Source organism: Melanotaenia boesemani, chromosome 17 (assembly GCF_017639745.1).
Source record: "Melanotaenia boesemani isolate fMelBoe1 chromosome 17, fMelBoe1.pri, whole genome shotgun sequence".
Taxonomy (NCBI): Eukaryota; Metazoa; Chordata; class Actinopteri; order Atheriniformes; family Melanotaeniidae; genus Melanotaenia; species Melanotaenia boesemani.
Genome location: NC_055698.1, coordinates 13,283,216 through 13,304,272, shown reverse-complemented (window position 1 = coordinate 13,304,272; position 21,057 = coordinate 13,283,216). Strand labels below are relative to the sequence as shown.

Sequence of the window (21,057 nt, the reverse complement as noted above, 5' to 3'; positions counted from 1 at the left end):
TGAAAATGAAAATCGGAGCTCTTATGTCATGAATCTCAAGTTTGGTGTGGGATGTTTTTGGGGCACACTTTGTGCTTGGAACTTATCCACCTGTGCAACAGGTAAACAACATAAGCTCTTTTTGATTTTGATACCAGTATTCTGGACTGATGCTGGAAAAATTGCAGTTAAAAAAAAAAAACTGGAAAAATCTCACAACTAAATGTAGTTAATTTAATTAAGTTTGGTCTATTTATATAGCAACAACTCAAAACAAGCCCTCTCAGGTTGTTCTATAAAAAGTCTATAAAGTTCTATAAAAGTCCAATCAAATACAGGTAAATTTATTATAACCTATTTTAAACCAATTCATTATAATTGTATTCATATAATGCCAGTTCATCAAAGGTTGTCTACTTCAGGAAACAAACAGATGATATTGAACCTTCAGTTCAAATTAATCATGTTCTAAGCTTACAGAGAGGGCCGGTACTTGTAATAGGAGGACTTGAAGCTGGTGGCCATCTTTCTTGACCCAGAACTTAACGACCTAGAGCTTAAGAGTATTTTAGCCCTTTTGTTGCGTTTCCATTGAGTTCTGAGATTCAGGATAGATTTGGTTAATTGCTGAAGAGTCTCACTCACCCGCTTCTAGTTGGTTCTCAGTGGAGTGTTGACACTGCTGTGCTGAGCATACGGTAAAATCAGGAAATCTGCTTCAGCTGTAATACAGAATCATTCCATGTTACTCTCACTTTCTACAATCAGATCAATCCAATCCAGACCAGCACAGTCCACGCTACAGTCTTCTTGGCTGCCTCCTGCCCTTCAGTAGAAACATGAGCCTAGCTCATTTAATCGTTTTCTTCATTTAATGAAAATCTGTTAAACATTTCTACAGGGTTTGGGTTTTTTCATTTGCTCATTAGAGCCTAACTGCTCTGAAATGGAGATTTAATTCATTTAACTACTTGTTTAAATCTGAGCTCTGTCTCCAAGTTCATTCTGGAGCTCAGTAACATTAATTTCTGTGGTAAAATCTCAAATTAACAGATTTTAATGAGCTGCTGTGGATGTTAAACCCAAGATGACTGAAACAGAAAGACCAAAAAACAACCAACCAAGGTTTTGTAGTGTGAATCAGTCTATGAAGGCTGTGTGCTGGTTGATTATCAGAAAACAATGTGAGGAGTGAATGAATCACATCAACTTGATAGCAAAACTGGGCTTTATTAACTAAAAATATACGGATTATCATGAATTAGACTGTAAAATAGGAAAATATAAAATAAAGCATCAAATCAGCAGAACTCATGCAGTTTGGAAGTTGTTAGCTAACTGAAATTAATAAATTTAAATTGAGATGGGTAAATAAATGCTGAAGGTAATTTAGAGACTCATTAGGAATTTATCTTGATGGTAAATTTAGGCTGGGAGCAACAGTAGAATTATCTTAAATTAGGTTTAACTTGGATTGTACTCACATCAACTAATTGATCCCCAATTTTTTGGGGTCACTTTACTCATCGGCCTGTCCTTGGGTCAGGTGAGGGTCGGTCCAGCTCGCCTAGAAGCTTAGGTAGGTTCTCTTTCCATGGCATGGAGCTGCAGAGGATCAGCGAAGGAGTCTGGTCAGTTGTGGAAGTCATACCAAGCAGCATTTGATGATGGAGCGCGCCCTCTTAGAAGTTGGCATCAATTTACCATGCTATTAAGATCAGGAGGGGGGGTATTAACTTGATTCAGTCGTATTATACAGTTGACGCTGCAACCTTGACAACCGGCACCTCGCTGGTGTTAAAGTCCTGGTAAACATGCACTGTTATGTGTATGTATAAATAAATAATTTTAGAAAAAATCTTTTTTTTTTTATGCATGTTAACTAAAGTGTAGATTGAAAAAATATTTCTCATTCGGCTGCATTTTCTTGGACAAATTGCAAACTGCAGCTGACCATCTGTTTCTTAACCTTTTTCATGATATTGTCAGCAGCAGAACCAAACTGACTTATTTAAGTGAAATCAATGGTGTAGGACAGTTGAAAGGCAGGGTTAAAAAAAAAAAAAAAAAAGAAGTGAGCTACAGAGGAAGCAGTTGAGGTGTCATTTTGAATTGAAATAAAACTTAATGCATCCGTCTTGTATCTGCCAGTCTGCATGCGTGTCTTAATGTGCAGTTGTGGCCAGGTTTTCGAATAACTGTAAGGCGGATATGTTCAGAGCTGTAGGTCTGTGGTTCTTCCTAGAAGGCTGTATGTATGCTCATATCAGCTCTACCTTTTTAGTTTGCACGGTGTCAGAACTGTGCTGTAGACTGAAGTCATGTGCATTTGAGCCCCCTCCTGCAAGAGTTAAAGGAAAATGCTAATTGATTAATTTGTAAACTGAGAGCCTTTGATTATTTGAAGAGCCATGGAGAGAAATGCATTATGATATGCACTAATTAAGCTTGAATTATGTTAAGAGAACCTAAATATCAACGTGTAGCTATGCAACTTCCATTCATGCTTTCCTTTGAGGTTTCTCTGTTCTAAAATTCTTTAATGACCCCAACAGTGAGTGAGTCAGTGAGTTCATTCTTAGCGTGTGTCTCATTTCTGGTCACGTGCCTCACCCAATGCATTTCAGCCAATTAGCCTCAACTTCCACCCTGTTTCCACTGAAGCAGGAAGCACAAATGAAAGTATCACACATCTGCAGTGAGCAGCTCTATTAATAGTATCATTCAGTTAAAAAGAAAAATGTGACCCAACTCTTTATTCTTATCAGTCTCTTGACTGCCTTGCTGCTCAAATTGAAGTAATGTTTGTCATTTCACCTCAGATGTCCAGAACGTCCTCTTGTACAGTTTTGAAAGAAATCCTTATTTCAGAGACAGGTGGTTGATTTAAAAAAAAACCCACTGTCTATGAAGATGAAACAATTGCTTTGAGGTTATCTAAGGTAAAGCCACGTGCTCTTTACCTCATCAGGGTGCATGCTTGTGTGTTCATCAGGTGTGAAAGTGCCAGTGCACTTGTGTTGCAGTTGTGAGCTCATGTTTAACAAATTTTAAACTATTAAGAGGGTATTTTGAATTGTTAAAAAGCTAGCTTTAATCAGACTGTCATGGTCCTCAGATGGTATGATTGTTTTTATTTTTTATCAGGCACATACAGTAGTACATAGATATATTGTTATAATATTTTTTAGGTTTTTAATCACTTAAGTTTATTTTTAAGGCTATTGTTACCCATTTGGGCATATTATCTATGTCAGAATATCTCCGAAATGACTGTATTGTTTCATCACTATTATTGAATCAGCCAAGTTTAAGGTAATTTAGGTGTCACTGCACTGTTTTTGCCTACAAGCATTTGCCTCACACTCCTTCTGATAAGCAGTCTGTAGTGCCTGAAGAGGGAACTGCAGCCAAAAGCTGTTGGAAAAATCTTGAGTTTAGGAAAGCACTTGGAACCAGTCCACTCTCTTAGAGGTCACTGAGTTTTGTCTGGAGGCTTTCCCTACTGTAGCTGTTAACAATGCAGCTTTCCTGCAGGCTTCACAAACACACACACACTCTCCTTCTGAGAGGTCCCAGTAGAGTTACAGGGACAAATTTGGAAACTATGCTTAATGCTTCAGTGGCACAAAATGGCTGCCATAATAGCTCAGGTGGGTGCAGGGCTGTATGGTGAAAGAGGGGAAGTCTTTTTTTTTTTTAGCATGAAGAAGTGGTTAGGTTATTATCATGCCACTGTCATTTCACACGTTATTTGTAGGTTTAATTCAACAAAAATTCCCTCAATACAAACACACTCCTGTCAATGTATGCATGTTATGGTGGTGGAAAGACTGCTTGATGTCAGTACACCAAATTGGGAACAGACCTGTCCCGCCAGATATGATTTCATGTCTTATGTAAGGCAAGGATGGCGGCAGAGAAGCATTTAGCCTTCTATGTGAGTGTGTGCATGAGCCCCCCCAAGATGCTGAAATTTACCTAATGCTGTTGGCAAGTGATCTGTTCAAGTTTTTTTTTTTTTTTTTCTTTCTTTCTTTGCTTTTACATGAAAGTCTGAATGGTTTTCTGCTCTATGTGGCGCAGGTGGTGACGCTGTGGTACAGGGCCCCAGAAGTGTTGCTGCAGTCCAGTTATGCTACACCAGTGGACCTATGGAGTGTTGGCTGCATCTTCGCAGAGATGTTCAGGAGAAGGTGAGATCTTTGCTTTTAGTACATTTTCCATTGTTTTTATCTGCACCATTGTTTTCTACCACAACATAGTGAATTGCTTTAAAAAAAACAGCTCACATGGTTTAAATATTGAAATATTGTTGAATGATTCCTTGTGATTATAGCTAGTATATGATACTTTTTAGAGCTTAAAGTATGTAGGGACAGGAAGGAGGTATTGTCATACGGTACATTTACATAAACAGTTCAGTCGAGCTATGGTTATAGCATGATTTGACCTTTTAACTGGACTGTCTACTGTCCCAGTTTGCAAACTTGGGATTCCACTTTTTGACAAAAGTATGTCAGACCCCACTGCTACAGGTGGCATTATGTTTCAGCTAGTTAGGATTAGATACTTGAGTTCCGTAAATAAGGGAGTACTAACCCACCTCACCTTATGCTTTCTGCTTTCATTTATAACTACTTGGTCAGTGACCTGAGGCAAAAACACTTGGGAATGGTCAGAGTATCTAGATCAGTGTCTGTTCTGAAAGAATTTGCGCATTCAGAAGGTGAATCAGTGTGTTGGAATAGGGAGATATTTAAACCTCCAGGATGGCAGCCCTTGAGGACTGGAGCTAGATACCTCTGCTCTAGTGCACCTCCTTTAAGAATACTGTATTAGAGATGTGGAGGCTGGTCAGTATGCATCTGTTTGCTGGATGGATGTGATATAGTGGTTTGCAAAAATGTGTTAAACATGTACTCAGTTTCTCTTCAGTGTTTAGTTATAAGTACATGATCACTGCATGAGTTTTCCAGAAAATGACTCCAACAACATTTATACATTTTGTCATAATGCTGTCAGAAATTTGATAATACTTTACTACCTCACGCTCTGGTTAGATGTTAGATGTTAGATGTATATATATATATATATATATATATAACTATTTAGTGTTACAGCACATTTTACTGTTAAAACAACTGATTATAGTGAGTGACCTACAGAAATGTGCATGTGATAAAAATCAGTCATATAGTCAAATCATAACTTATGTCTCCATGTCATTTGACTTTTACCATTTTTTATTAGTATTGATACAAGCTGTCATATCCTGAAAAAATATCTTGTTGAAATCTTGTTGCTGTCCACGTCATCAGAGTTCTTTTTCATGTCTTAAAACTCAATGTTATGGTATGTTCGATGCCAAAAAAAAAAAAACTTTCCACTGAGTGACTAATTATTTAAATGATCTCTGTCATGTTGGATATGTTGGTTTTTATACAGTATGTTCCACAAAATAAAACAAAAAACCCCACAAAGATCATTCAGCACAGTCATCTGTGAGTTTATTAAATTAGTCATCTTCTCCTTAAATGACACCTGACAGATGTGTTGTGAGCAATAATCAATCACATTTCAGTTGGCTTATCATTACAGTAACACAGGCTGCCTGTTGTGGTTGTGGCATGCAAGTCAAGATTCTGCTTCTTGGTGTAAGTATTTGTCAGTTTGTGGTCTAACGAACTTTGCACACTGGAGAGCCACGCTAATAACAGGCAAATTTTCTGATACCATGCAGAAAATCTTTGGCGTATTATGCAAGGAAAAGACACTGGTACTCCTAACACATTTTACCATCACAGCATTAGGATTGTTTTAATACTACATGCCATTATTAGTAGAGACATGTTTTATAATCAAGAGTAAACTGAGTTCAAGTAGGTCTGTAATCGTGTATGCCACAGCAGATAACTGCCTTTTTGGGGTAAGGCTGAGTGCCAAAGGGAGCAGCCCTGCTTCCTTCCCCAACCGTCCTCACACCTCATCATGCACAGACAACCCCATGTTCTACAGTTACTCGGTCGAAAGAAGTGCATATGGCACAAAGACTCGCACTGGGCTAGGTTGGAGTATATAGGTACATGATGATGCCACGATGCATCAAAGCTGTTCTGACAGCTAACTACTGTTTGCTACACCTGGAATGCACCTCTATGAGTTTAGGTTAAGCGTAGAGAAATTATGTGTATATATATATATATGTTCTTTTGTTTCTTCTTGTTTTGAAATGTTCCAGTTTTTTCCCCCATTTTTATCAGTAAAGAGGAGTGTGATGATGAAGAATACTCTCGAACCAGTACTGTTGCATTAGTGTTGTATGAGTGGTGGTCGTGGGTTAAAGCTTAATTTGTTAGTCTTAAAGTAAAATGAGTAAACTGTGAATAGTTTGTCATGGACAATGTCTTTGTTTTTAAAGTTTGTACATTGATTAAGCTGAGCTAAGAGGATCAACTCCCCAAACCTGGTCTTGTGGGCCGCTGGCCTCCTGGTTTTAGGTAATTCCCCTCTGCAACCCACCTGACTCAAATTCATGTACTATTAATAGGCTTGTGCAGAGCTGGATGTCGAACTGTTGCAGAGCCTTGTTATTATAATTGCAGCAGGGAAACCTCTAAAACCTGTAGGACACCGGCTCTTCAGGACCAGGGTTAAAGATCCCTGATCTACTGTGATGCTCGTAAAGCCCTTTAAATACCAAGGCTACTTTTTTGTATTTTCCCCAGCCAATTCAGTATTTTGACATTTTAGACAAGTTCTGTCAGTAAGAGTCTTTTCGTCTACTTGGTGTAGTTTTTTTTTTTGTCTCTGCATCCCCCTCTTATAAAACCAACAGTGCGAGCAGTGTCATAAGTAATCCACAACAAAGATCTTACGAGTCATCCTCAAACTTCACACTTCTATGGTGATGTTACAGAACCAAAAGGCTAGTTCCACAGTAAGAAAAGGTTTGGGTTTAATAATCCTTCAGCTCTATAAAAAGCACAGATAAAGATAGCACAGATAAGGTTATGTTTGATAACTTTTAATAGTATTTAAATTCGTACCTCAGAGGTAAAATATCTCCTAGCTCAATAATCAGGAAATCTTAACAGTGATATTTCAGTGTATTTATCTAAAGTTCCTTAACGCAGGCGCAGTCTGAATCTCTTGCTGAGAGCAGGCTATATACGTGGATAGGGCACTTCTTCTTTCAGCCTGACACAATAAGCTGTTAAAAGCTTTACAGTGTGTGTGTGTGTGTGTGTGTGGTTTGGGGCAGGGGGGGGGCTGTTTGTGTATATGTGCATCTTCACAATCTGGCACTTAACCAACATTTCCTTAAGGTGAAAGGCGAGGCTGAGCCCTTTGATGGCTATGAACAGAACACACACTGCCTCTGCGGGTGATTAAGATGTCTTTTTAAAAGGCCACCTGTCAGAGATTAAAGGGCACCTGAGAGAAGCAGTGAAATAAAGAAAGAGAGGAATTGATTGGAAAGTGCAGAACAAGAGAACATGAGAAAACATTAGTTTGCAGTTTAGTTGAGATGCTGATTGCATTCATTCATTCAGTTAGGACAAATTTATGGTTTCATAGCTGCTTCAGTTTTATAGTTGTTTATCTTGCTAAATATTCATGCTTTGGTTTGTTATAATTAGCAGAAATTGATCATCTTTTCCAGCTTAGATACAAGTCAAACAGGAACTAAAGATAAAATGTTGAGCTTTGAATATAACTATATAAACTTTGTATAATTTAGCATGAGTTGCAGTATTATATCAGAGCCCACTGTGCAGCTATAACCTCCATGTGCCCTGTCACCTGATGCTGAAAGTCAGGAAAGTTCAAATTCTCCCCAAGAACATTTTCTTTATACCTCGAGTAACCTCAAAAGTTTCTTGAGTCATAAATAATCTTTGTCACTTCCGTTATCTAACATGCCTTTTGTAAAAAAAAGAAAGCAAAAAAAAAAACCTTTAAAAAGTGTGTGCTGCATTGAGAATAGAGTGCACAAGAATTTGAGCAAATATTATGCAAGTCTGCATCTGCATGACTGGGATGGTGTCTGAGTGAGTCATGGTTTAAGTGAATAGGGGGAGAGAGAGCATCTGCTTGTTGACATTCCTTCAATCGAAAAGGCTGAACATGGTGTGTTAATGGTCTAGGAGAGGCCCCACATCCGTGTTGACTTTCTCACAGCTCGGAGCTCAATTGATAAATCCTCAACAGCACACGCTTGCCTGCGCTTGTGTGCGTGTGTTTTCATAAGAAGCTGGTGCACTTGCATGTATAAAACATACAAGCTTCGCAGATTCACATAGTCCACTCAGACCTGGATCTGAGCACAGAAAATACTACTCTCTCAAACTCACAGTGCACTTCTGTCCGATTCCCACTCAGACTGACGCTCTCACATGCAGACATGCGCGCACACATGCGCACATTCCAGAGGTTGTCTTGGTGGAATGTGGGACAGAGCTTTACTGGCACTAAAGAAAGCGTGACTCAGCTGAATCAGTCTTTTCACTGCCACCACTTGTGTGTGTTTGGGTGTGTAGGTGTGCATGCAAATCTCAGAGTAGGAATACGTCTCAATCTGCATATGTGCATTTGCAAGGGTGTGCGCAAATGTTCACACACTGAGCGTGTGTGCATGTCAGTAGGCAGCCTTGTGTAAGTTATCCGTCGTTTTTTTTCTCTCCAGCTATCCAGGACACCACTCCAGGTTTAAAAATGGACCTCTTGGAATTATCAGCTGTACTTGTTTTGGCATGATAACTTTGCTGTAGGTGTTTTTTTTTTTTTTTTTTCCTTTTGCAACAGTCAAAAACTGGTTTGGTCTGATCTTAACTAGCTTTCAAAGCTTTATCCTGAAAGACCTGCACATGTGGTGTGAACTTTAAAACTCCGATGTTTAAAGCATTGGTGTAAGAGCAAAGAAATGCTGAGACATCCATTAGTTGAGGAGACATCTTCTGAATAACTGAAACAAACTCACACTTTTATTCCACTTCCGGAATGGAGCATGTGACAGAGATATTGCTGTAACTGTTAAAAAAAGTTTTAAAAAAATCTGCAAAACACCCTTGTGAGTGATATTACAGAGTGAGTGTAGGAAAGTGTGGGTGTTTAGCTATGCAAAGCTTCCTGCAAGTGGGAAAACACAGGGAAGCACATGGTGGCCGGCCAGCCTCTGTTGACTTGATTTAAGTGAGTTGCACTTGAGCTGTCATGAGGCCTTGAGACAAAATACACACACATACATAGAAGCCCACCGATGCTGAGATTTTCTGTATGCAGGAAACTGATCGCGTGTAGCCCCAAAAGTCTTCAGACCTGTGGTGTTAGAATAAAGTTTTCTCTTTGAAAGCACCACCTCCTCATTTCCTTTCAGAGGAACTTAAACAGGAAGGTTGCGTTCTCATACCTCTTTCTCTCTTAGAATAATCCAACTTTTCTTTCACACGCCTTTCCCTCCCAATTTCCTACACACATCAACACTCGGAGAGAGCGAAACCAGGCGCACATAAGGGATAAATAGGCTTTTTCTGTCCTGTGCAGCAACCAGCAGGCTTGTGCGGCTGATGACTACTGGAATTTGTGCGGGTGCCAGGACAAGCCGTGGCCGCCCACGGGCATCCAAAGTCTGCCCATAGCCGCAGGAACCACCAGCAGCCGTTCTGCTGCACCCCTCCCTCTCTTTTTATCCCCATTCCCTGCCTCCCTGCCGTTCAGTGGTCTTACCAGCACTGCTCCACAATCCTGACATGTGAACTTCAAACGTTCACATCAGACTCAAACATTCCTCTTTGCCTTGAGCCAAAAACTTGTATATTAGAGCTGTTGATCAACAGTGGGAAAGTTAGCATTAAAACTAGTATCTGAGGGAAGTGGATGGACATTATTGAACATTTGCAGTCAAACTAAACTGTTTTTTAATTTGTCTTTTTCCAGACCGCTATTTCGAGGAAACTCAGATGTTGATCAGCTGGGAAAGATTTTTGAGTAAGTAATAGTTTTGTTTCTGATGTAATCTGTAAGATATTTGCATGATATTTGGGCAAAACTTATTACATCCAGGTACTAAGCTCATCAAAGAAATCAGTCTGTTGGAAAAATACAGATTTTACTAATAATGCTAATTATCTTCCATCTTGATATAGAACGAGGTGTGCTCAAAATAAGTTTCTTTGAAAATCATAAAAAAAAAAAACTTTCACAGTAGCTTTTTTTATGCCATCATACTTATCAAAACAACAGTCAATCTTATTTGAACTAAAGAGCCAATGAATGGTGCTAGTTGCTGATATTACAGGCATTGATCACCTGTCATTCCACAGTGTTGTTGGGGTACCTTCAGCTGAGGACTGGCCCCAGGAGGTGGCCTTACCACAAAGTGCCTTCACACCGCGGCCCCCAAAACCCATAGGAGACTTGATTCCAGACATGGATGAGCAAGGACGGACTTTGTTACTGGTAAGTAGACTGATGCTTTACCCAAACCAGCACAAATAGCTCATGCATGAATGGACCAGTCTGTCCTAAATACTTATCAATCTGTCTTATCCTCCTTTCCTCACGCCCTGCAGCAATTCCTTGCATTCAACCCCTCCAGGAGAATATCGGCTTTCGCTGCTCTGAGTCATCCCTACTTTCAAAGTGTGGACAGTCTCAGCAGGAGTGTCTATGCGGCCCAGCCAATCCCCAGCAACAAGCCCACAATTGAGGAGAGGACTGCCTGATAGTCCTCCTTCACCTTTAATCATCCCGTACAGTGTCTATAAAGACGTATTCTGTGTCCTTTGTGTTTTGTTGTTTTTTACAACATTGGATCCAAATACAATGAGCTTTTTGACACTGCTCAACAGAAAAAAGTTTTCAAAGTGATCTCAAATCAGTAGAAACTAAGAGAAAATGAAAAATGCACAAAACTAGGAAAAAGATAAATAATGAAAGGCTTTAAGGGGCTTCCTACATAAACCTGGATTAGCTTGGCCCACTTAAATACTTGGAAAAAAGTTTAAATAAGTTCCAGTCAAGCTGTTGTACAGTATATGACTAAGAAACTATTTTCATGTCCTTCCTGCCACACATGATTGGTTTCTTTTGAAAAGGGGTTACATTTGCTGATTGCTGCCATTCTTAGAAAAGTCATATTTCCAATATAAACAGTACTTTCTCCGAGATCCTGTTGTATCGTCTTTACTCCCTAACTTCTCCAATCTAGATTTCAAATCCAGCAGTTAGATTTTGGGCCTCAAAGCTTGAGTTTTGTCCTATTCCTGCTTTATTTATGCAGACAGTAGTTAATTTAAATTAGGAAATAACTTCCTGATTCATCAAATGGATGGTGTCAGGTGAGAAGGTTGTTGAAGTTCAGAGGGATAAGATTTGCACTTGTGTAGGTGCATTTACTGAGAAGGGTTTGCTCTTTGACATTGGTTTTTTTTTCCCCCTGATAATCAGTGTCCAAAAGCTCAAGTTACCATGGTTTCATGTTGTATATTAACTCAAAACATGTAATGGACTAAAGAGAGGCTAATTATTTTTATGGTCAATGTACAAAGCTCCAGAAAAAGTACTCAGAAAAGGAGATGGAGAAGGTGGTGTGAGGAGCTATCATCCTGAACCATGCACAAAAGCTGCCCTCCCTCCATGAACCGATGGATTGTAATTGCTGCTTTTAGGGTGTGAAATGTTGGTATTTGTAACAATGCAAAGAGGCCTGCATCTCTAATTGACTTTTAGTCGAGGTAGCAGACAGACTGTTGAGGCCATGAAGCTGAAGCCTCTATATGACCAGTGTTTAGCCTTGCAAGACTTCTCTTGACTTGAGGACTGAACAGGAGCCCGGTTGGACAGTGTGGATCTTAACTGCCTTTATGCTTGCTGTGGGAATGTGCAGATGCACACTCAGATATGCAGCATTTAGCATGTTCACTGCCACTGACATAAACATGCTCATGTACTTATGAACTTACTAAAAAGTTACAAGGAATCACAAGCCAGCCACTCAGTGCCATGTCCTTATCATTCCAGTTTCACCTGTAATATTGCTGCCACCTTGTGGATATCAAGAGTAACTGCAGAACAGCCAGTAGCGGGATTCTAATGGTTGCTGCACTCTTTCCAGAATACACCAAAATTGGCTGATATAGGTGCTGAGACAATGATGACAAAACTCAGAAGTGATCCTGCCATTTACTTCCATAGTTTCATTTTGCCAACATGGGGCTTTTTTTTATCATTAAATCAATTTATTTACATTTTGAATGATACCATAATGCACGGGCTTGCAGTAGGTGGAGTCCCACCAGCACTATTCAACATGTAAACATTTGGCAAAGTGTTGTCACCAATAATCTGTATTTAATTTTAATTTTATTGACAAGTCTTATATACTTGTTACTTGATTTTTTTTATGCTGGGGCATATGTTATTCTCACACCAAGTGCACAAACTCTGTAGATAATCAGAGAGTTTGTGTATGTAAGGAATGTATAAAGGCTAGGCATTGGTACTGTACAGTGTATTGTGCTAGCTGTAATGATAGAAAACCTTTGATAAGGTGCATGTCAGCACATAGATATGTCATGAAAGTGGATAGACGTAGAGTAGTGAAGGTCAGTGGAATGTTGTATGGTGAAAGTATTCTGAAAATGTTGGGTGGGTTCAGTGGGTGATTTATTGGATTTCAGTTAGCGTGGATTCAGCGTGGCTACGAATTTTATAGTTTTCATAATGAAATGATGCACAGTTATTTTGTTTTCAGGTTTTGCTATATTTTACATTGTGCCGTTGTATTGCAGTTTTTTTTTCTTTTTATCAGCAAGGAAAAAAAGCAAGTTATGCAGAGTTGTATTTTTGTATGTTGTAGTTCTTGCAGAACAGTAACATTTTAACACTGGTTTATGTTTTCTTAACAGGTAGTGCTATTAGCACTCACACACATACAAACTCATTCTTTGACTTCTCAGGTTTTGTTTTCTGGACTTCCAAACCTCTCGGGCACAGTTTGCACATCTCTGGGCTACTAAATGACCACATTACATCTCCTTCAGGTTTTCTTTCAGACTCTATCATAATGGTGTCTTTTATCCATTGTCTGTCATTACTATTTATCACAAATGTTACTGTAGTCATTACTGTTTCAAGGTAACCGCCTCTATAGATTGTCATTGCCAGCAATTAGAAATTGCTGGGAGGCAAACAGAACTGAAATACATGTTTAATTGTCTGCTTAACTAAACACTGTGTGAATTTTCTTTTTAACAACCTTTGTTGTAAATGCTGCATAAAATGCAGTGAAAGCTACAAATACTTTAGAAATAGTGGTTTACAGTTTAAATAATGACTGCTTTAGTCTCATTATAGTTCATGCAATCACTGTATGCTTTTATGATTTAACCAGTTTTCTAATGTATTTGTCTCATCACAGCTGTTCAACTGTTTTGAAACCAGCATGGCTTGATCCATCATATCACTCCAATTGACATATTTGTGTATGGATGTATGGTGTCATATTATGTTGCACCAGCTGAATTAAAAGCAGCTTTTTATTAATGTTGGATTCTGTCTCATTTATTAATCTGATTATATTTTAATAAAATGATTAAAATGTGTTCTGTTTCATTAACTACAACTATGCAATATGACTTGAGAGATAAAATTGTGCCAATAATTTCAGCTTTGTGCCAATTTGATATTTAAACTATTATCAGAAATGGGTTTCTTATTGTTAGAAGTAACAATAAGTGCTTGTTGATATCTTTTTAAAACTGCATATCCATATTTGCCATGAAGGCTATAATACAGATCTGATTGCTAACAAGCTTTTTAAATGTCCATTTTGGCATTTTGAAGCACTTCTGTTATGATTTCCAGGCATTTTAGGCAGAAAATTCCTGCTGCTACTCTGTTCTTTGATTTTAAAATAATATTTATCTAATTCTAAAATTTATCATGGATATTAATTATTTAGAGCTCAACTGTCTAAATATTGTCTCCAGAAGGTGGCAGTAATGTATAATCGACATGCTGTTTGCAGGCTCTGCAGCCGAAGAAAAGCAGCAGAAGCCGTTAGCTTCCATTAACTATGATGTGGCTAGCTCAATGCTAGCAAACTGATACTAATGCTTGTTTTGTCTGGTGGAAATTTCTTCCCATTGCTGACTCAATATGGGCAAGAGAGACAATCGAGTGGTGAGTTGTGGAAAATTTAAGTGAATGAAATACATAAAGTTAAACACCATGTTTTCTGACAGGAGAAACACAGCTTAGCAATTAGCATCGGTTAGCATATGTATGCATCTTCTATGATAAAAGGCCCATGTTGATGCGTGGCAAATCAAGATACGCATCGACGTACTGCTTTCAGACAAAACTGTATGGATTTGTCTGCTTTGAACATTCCTTTTACTTTTTTATGGTTTAAATTTCTCTGGACATTGTGTTATTGTTATCGCAAAAGGAGTAGATTTATTCCTCGCAGAAAATGCTAACGTTAGCTCACAACATTTGCATCTGATTGTTTGGAAAAGTGATGTGACGCTGTTGTTTATTAACGTTTTCTGACAGCTCTGTTGAAAATACCCATGGGCTGCAAACGGTCCCTTACCAGTAAACAACTTGTGACCAATGACAGCTGTGAAACTAAGGTTAAAATTAGCGGTGTGCTCGTGCTAATGTCAAGATCACTGCATCAGTTTAAACTCTTAAAGCTCTTTAAGCAATGTTTGTTTTTGAAGACAAACAGGGCTGCATTTCTTTTTGGTAGGATTGTATTATAATTATGTACATTTAACAACCCCAGATACAACCAAACAAAACATCCGTATTAGAAAAAATAGTTTTGTTAGGTTGTAATATTCAGTCTTGATGTTTATCTCTTCTGGAGGTGTTAAGGTTGATTTGCGGAATCAGTGTTGTGCTGCAAAACTGTGGTGAATTATATGCTTTGATCTCAGTGAATGGGAACTTCCTGTGCTTCTTAATAAACACCATGAAATAAAATAATAAGTAAATAAATAAATATTTATGTCTGTGTCTGGTCTTTCAGGCGTACATCAACCCCATTGCGGCTGCTCGAGCCAGGGGGCCAGTACAGAGTTCTGGACCAAGCATACAGGATTATTTAAGTAGACCTCGACCAACATGGTGAGGACAGAACTGCACTTTTGGTATATGAAAACAAGGAAACATTTTTCATTCAGTAGCACTTTTTTATCATTCTAGATCTTTATGATCAGATATGCCGTAAAAGACTGATATAAAGGGTGTTTAACTGAAGTTCATTATGTAAGAATTGTAATAATATACCCTGTAGTAAGAAGGACTTTTTGAATAAACGTTGAAAAAAGGATTTTCACCTGTAAATTTTCCCCTCTGGTATTTAATTGATGTGTTTGAACTAAGGGTTGTTCATATATTACTGTAATGCACACATATTAAATTAGAACAATTAAACTTGTTAGCATTATTGCTGTTAGCTTTAGCATTAGTGTGCATTGATCCTCCTGTGAAATGTGCAAAAAGTTGCCTACTACCAAGAAAATGTACAGGGCATGAATTATTTTCCTTTATATCAGCAGAGCTTCTGATTATAGTACAGAAAGTAAAATTGTCTCAGTAAAAAGTTTTTTATTAAAGGATTTTGAGTGTTCAATCTCAAAATCCATTAATAACACAAAAACATCTCTATGATGATTTACTTTAAGTTCTTGTAGTTCTTAGAAATCACCCAATTTGAGGCACCAAATTATTGCAACTAAAATATTCACCTCATTTTATCAACAACAATTCATCAGCTCTTGCATGTCTCTGGGCAGCTTCACTTTAATCACCTGAATTTCAAGCAATTTTTGTCTCATTAATAGGGAGGAGCTAAAGGAGCAGCTGGAGAAGAAGAAAAAAGGCTCTCGAGCCCTGGCTGACTTTGAGGACAAAATGAATGAGGTATCGCTTCTTGTATTGACCTCTAAAATTATTCCACCAAATCAAAATGTACAGAACCAACCACATGTTTCAACACACTTTTAACTGCTGTTGTTTGTATTGGAGCTGGACAGTGAATCAGAGGAAGTGATTTATTCTTATGACTGAATGCTTCTCTTATTGACAAATTAATAAATTCACATGGTAACACACTGTAACACAACTGTGTAAGGTACGCTTACAACCCTAGCTTGCTTTCAGTATTTTTAGCCAATATAGTCAGCTAAATAATGGTCAAGTGGTTTTAAACAACTAGCAGATACAAACCAGTTATCACATATTTAACATTATTTTCTGCTCTTTTCAGAGATGGAAGAAAGAGCTGGCAAAAAACAGAGAAAGATTGCTAGGTGACAAAGAGAGAGACAAAAAATCCATGGACAAAGAAAAAGAGGAGAAGAAAGACAAAAAAGAGGTACGGGATATGAGAGATTTGATTTGAATGGTTACTGTATTAAAGCTCATGTTTACTTACTGTAGCTTCTTTTTGGTTTCCGCTTTTGTTTAGAAAAAGAAGAAAGAGAAGAAGAAATCTAGCAGGGTGAGGAGAGACCTCCAGCACTTTGATGGGCTGCTGTCCAACACACACTCTCACACACACTCACAAACATGTGCAAAGCTTACAAACAATCCTGTAAATGTCAATTCCAACAAAGAATATAACATCAAGTCTAATGAAAAATGCTTTCACTGTGTTTTGGTCAAGCATTCTTCATCTTCCTCCTCCTTATCGAGTTCTGATTCCTCCAGCAGCTCTTCCTCAGAGTCAGAAGACGAGGTGAGTCAGAGCTAGAGAAAAATCTGGGTATATCACTGATCATTTAGGCTAAACCCTGTGTATGTCATCCTAACCCTGAAGAACTAATGTATTGATCTGGACTGTCCAGTTGTTTGCCTCTAATCGTAATCCCACTCATTATGATTATACTTTCATGAATGCATTTATAGTCTATACCAATTTAATGTACTTTAAAAGCCAAGCATAAACATGGATTGATTTTAAAGTTAAACTATTCTGGGCTCTAAACTAGGGTTGTTGAATTTAATCGTATCTATGATGCACTGTGATGCAGACATGGACAATTCTGCATCGATGCAGCAACAAAACATCAATTATAATAATGTAATGTATGTATTCTGCCATGCGTGATCTAGCCTCTAAGTTAGCTTAAGGCTAACGTCTATAGAAAATTGGCAGGCTAGTGGTTAGCATGCACGAATGGACTAAAGGGTTAAAAACAACTTTGTCCATCAACAAATGTTTAAATATTCTCTTTGTTCATTTAGAAATTGACTAAAATACTTGCAGGCAAATGTTTTCTGGCCATATTGGAGAACATCTCATCTCATTCTGTCTAAACTGACTACGGAAATACTGAAGGGACAAAACACACTGCTTTACTACAAGAAATTTTGATGACATTATACAAATGTTTCTACGGAGCCCCCATGGCGACACTGGATTTTTTTTTTTATTTTGTGTTCCCTCGCAATACTTTTGTGTTACCATGCAATACCTTTGCATTCGCTCACAATAAGTTTTGCGTTACCTTGCAAAAAAGGAATGAGCCGAGAGCATGCACCGCCTGTTAAAGCTGTTTTTCTGGTCTTCATCTGTCCTTCTCAGCATCAAGTCAACACAACATGCACACCTGACAATGACATTATGTCCACATTAACAGGAAGTCGTAATGTAGTGCTTTAACGGATTAATTACAAGTGCAGACAAAGAAATTTGCTGTAATCAGAAACGGTATCAAGCATCTTGCTGCTTTACTGTTTTGGCTGCTTGTGTTTAGACTGTAAAGTGAGGTTGATATGATTTGTTGGTAAATGATTAAATAAACTTTAATTTCCAGTCATTTTCATGAATTATTAACTGCTCTAATCTTTAATATATACCATCTCTAACAAGGCTGGAAAGGTACAAGAATCCATGTGTTGCATCAGCTCTGAATAAGTAAAGAGCAATAATTTTTGTTCTGGAAGAATGAAGACCTGATATTTGCTGCAGCTAACTGGTTGATATTTTAAAACAGATTAGAAATAAAACGATTTAGCTCCAACTGATCCATTGTTTAAAAAAAAAGAGTCAGATTTCTTTCCTGCAAACCAGCCTTAAGTGTTGTATTTTGTCCTTAAGTTTCGTTAACCAAAATTTTGTTGGTTTTCTGTTCTTTTTTTACTCTGACAGGATGAAAAGAGGAGCATAAAGAAAAAGAAGAAACGAAAGAAGTCTTCGGCCAGGAGAGCATCTGACAGCTCAGAGGAAGAGTCGGATGCTGAAAGCAAGGTTTTCCTGTTTATATAAATACACTGCTGCCCTCTTTTATTTCAGTGTGTTTCAATAAAAACAACGTGGTAGTAAAAGAGTTTTTTTTTCTCCTTTTAATGTAGAAAAAGAAACGAATCAAAGTAGAAGGAGACAAAGATAAGGTCATTTACGCTCACTCAATAACTTGTATTTGATTCTAGAAGTAAAACGTATTTACCAACTTCAATTTGCTGTAAATCTTGTGTCCGTCAGGATGAAAAGGGGCGTCGAAGAAAACGGAAGGCGGAGAGAAGTCACAGAAACTCGTCCTCAGAGTCATCGGGCGATTCGGACGGGGAAGAGGTAGTAAGCTTGTTGTAGAAAATTTATTAATTTGAAGTAAATGGCTTTTAAAAATGTCTAGAAAACTATAAAATAATCACTTCCTGTCTAAGGCACTCTTAGTGAATATTTGTGTGAGACATACTGGAAGAGAGCAGCCAGTGAGAAAGAGCACGGCTGTGGTGCTAAAAAGTGTCTCTTGGACAAAGTATTACATCAGAGATGTTACTTTAACTGACCTTAAAAGCATCCAATCAGTGTCTGTCCTTCTTCTTCTTCTTCTTCCTTTTTTTCGCTATGAAAGCTTGTTTTATAGAATCATGTGAGCCAAGCAGTAAAGATTTGCTATAATAAATGATGTGATTTATAGATATTGTTATTTAGAATGCTTGTATAAACTCCTCTGTTGTGAAACAGGAACTATAATAGTGGAATAGGTGTGGGTTTTAACTCAGTACTTCTCTCTTTCCAATAACATTTAAACTTTTCACTCCCATAGGCTGAAGCCAAGAAGAAAAAAAGAAGTAGTGAAGAGAAGGAGAAATATACAGTGAGCCATTTATTAATTTTTTATTTAAAAAAAAAAACCATGCACAAAACTCTTTGCCAGGTAGTTGTGTGTTGTGTTCTTGCATCTTCCAAACAAGTTAATTTGTGTATAAACATTTTGCTGCTGCCTCTAAATAACAGGTTTTGTTAATCTGGCTGCAGAAAAATGCTTGATATACATGAAAAAACACGACTTTTCTAATTGTAGAATATTTCTCTATTTGTTTGCAGGATAAGTCTAAGAAGAAGAGGAAAAAGAAGCACAAGAAACATGGCAGAAAAAAGAAAAAGAAGGCAGCATCTCAGTCGGACTCTGACCTCGACTAACCGCCGTATTTGTACGGCTCTTACTCTCCTGACAGTTCACTACTAGTATCATTTTTGCCTCTGAGCACCAAAAACTTCTCCTCTGGTTTCAATGATCATACTTGAATGAGGAGACCAACAGACTGGTGATGCTGGTGTGTGTGTTTGAAATGAAGATGAGGGAGACACCATCCCTCCATGTGGCACCTACCAGTACATGTCTTTTGTTGTTCTTGTTTTTTTATATCATGTTTTTTGTAGATTATTTTTTTGAGTTCAACTCACAAAGAGAACTGAGGTGAATATTTTTTATTTTTGTTGGTCTCTCATCTTGGACGTTACAGTGCGCCTGGCACTCATTGCCACCTTGAGTATGCTGGCCCTCCACGTTTTACCCAACATCTTCCATAGCTACACGAGGCTGTTATGCTGCTGCCTGTGTCTTGCATGTAGACTCGATGACCTGATGTCTCGCCAGCCTCATATTGAAGTTGGATTTGTTAAAAGACATGTTAGCTTTGCAGCTAATGTGAATTCAAGGGAGATTTCTTAGATGAGATGTTACACTGCAGTGTAAATGTATAAACAGGAGTTCATGAATAAAGTATTGTTTAAAACTTGATTGCTGTTATGTAGCTAGAACTTAAAATCTGACTTTTTTTATGTAATTGTTTTCATTTATGGTCAAATTGAGGTACAGTATTTCATTTTGTGTCTTACACCCACACACAGCCACTTTAACATGTAAACCTGTCCAATTTCCTGTTAACACGTATAGATAATAAGTCAATAACATGGCAGCAGCTCAATACATTTAGGCATGTGGACATAGCTGAGATGACTTCCTGAAATTTAAACTGAACATCAGAATGGGGAAGAAAGGCTATTTAAGCAATTTCAAATGTGATGTAGTTGATCGGAATATTAGATAAACTGCTGATCTACTGGGATTTTCACACACAACAACCTCTATGGTTTAGTCTTAATTATTCAGCTTCAACATTCACACGTTCATATTCCATTTTAGTTTTTCTTGGCACACTTCAGTACCAACTGATGTCATTCCCTTTATGACTACAGTGTGCCCATCTTCTAATGGCTACTTCCACCAGTTAAATGCACCATGTAACAAAACTCATATCATCTCCAACTGGTGTTTTGAACATGACTGTAGTTTACTGTACTCCATAGTCACCAGATTTTAAGGCAACAGATCACCTTTGGGATATGATGAAATGGGAGATTCTCAGGGTGGATGTGCAGCTGATAAATCCGCACCAGCTGTGATCCTATCATGTCAATATGGAGCAAAATTCCTGAAGGTTTCCACGTCCTTGTTGACTATACTATATGAAGAATTAAGCCCTTTCTTATGGTAATAGTCCGACCCAGCACTAAGAAGGTAAACCTATTAAAGTTATAAAAAATAAAGTAAAAAAGACCATACCTGCCAAATGCAATGCATATATTCTCCAGTTAAAAACTATGTAAAACAGCAATAGGTTTCCTCATGGGCTGCCCTTAAAGCTAACCATATGTATTAATTAACTTTCATAGATTTACATTTTTAAACAGTTTTGAATCCTGTTTTTGTTTTGCTGGAAATGTAAAGTAGTTAATGTGTTTGCAATAAACAACTGTGTTGTTTT

General features: G+C 37.9%; 2 protein-coding genes across 2 annotated transcripts in view; both read left to right on the top strand.

Annotated features, from left to right (window-relative positions):
* cdk6 (cyclin-dependent kinase 6) overlaps positions 1–13,527 on the top strand; it is a 40,573-nt gene extending 27,046 nt beyond the window's left edge. The window contains exons 5-8 of the mRNA XM_042012117.1: positions 4,066–4,175; positions 9,919–9,969; positions 10,305–10,440; positions 10,554–13,527. Of these exons, the coding sequence (XP_041868051.1) occupies positions 4,066–4,175; positions 9,919–9,969; positions 10,305–10,440; positions 10,554–10,706 (450 nt within the window). The 3' untranslated portion in view covers positions 10,707–13,527. The remainder of the gene's footprint in view (positions 1–4,065; positions 4,176–9,918; positions 9,970–10,304; positions 10,441–10,553) is intronic.
* A 479-nt stretch (positions 13,528–14,006) lies between these two features.
* Positions 14,007–20,030, top strand: fam133b (family with sequence similarity 133 member B). The gene is made up of 11 exons (XM_042012118.1): positions 14,007–14,166; positions 15,023–15,120; positions 15,840–15,918; positions 16,265–16,372; positions 16,466–16,498; positions 16,664–16,735; positions 18,152–18,250; positions 18,355–18,393; positions 18,485–18,574; positions 19,053–19,103; positions 19,334–20,030. Exons 1-11 carry the CDS (start codon positions 14,143–14,145, stop codon positions 19,427–19,429), a joined length of 789 nt encoding a protein of 262 aa, XP_041868052.1. The 5' UTR covers positions 14,007–14,142; the 3' UTR covers positions 19,430–20,030.
* Positions 20,031–21,057: the final 1,027 nt, after the last annotated feature.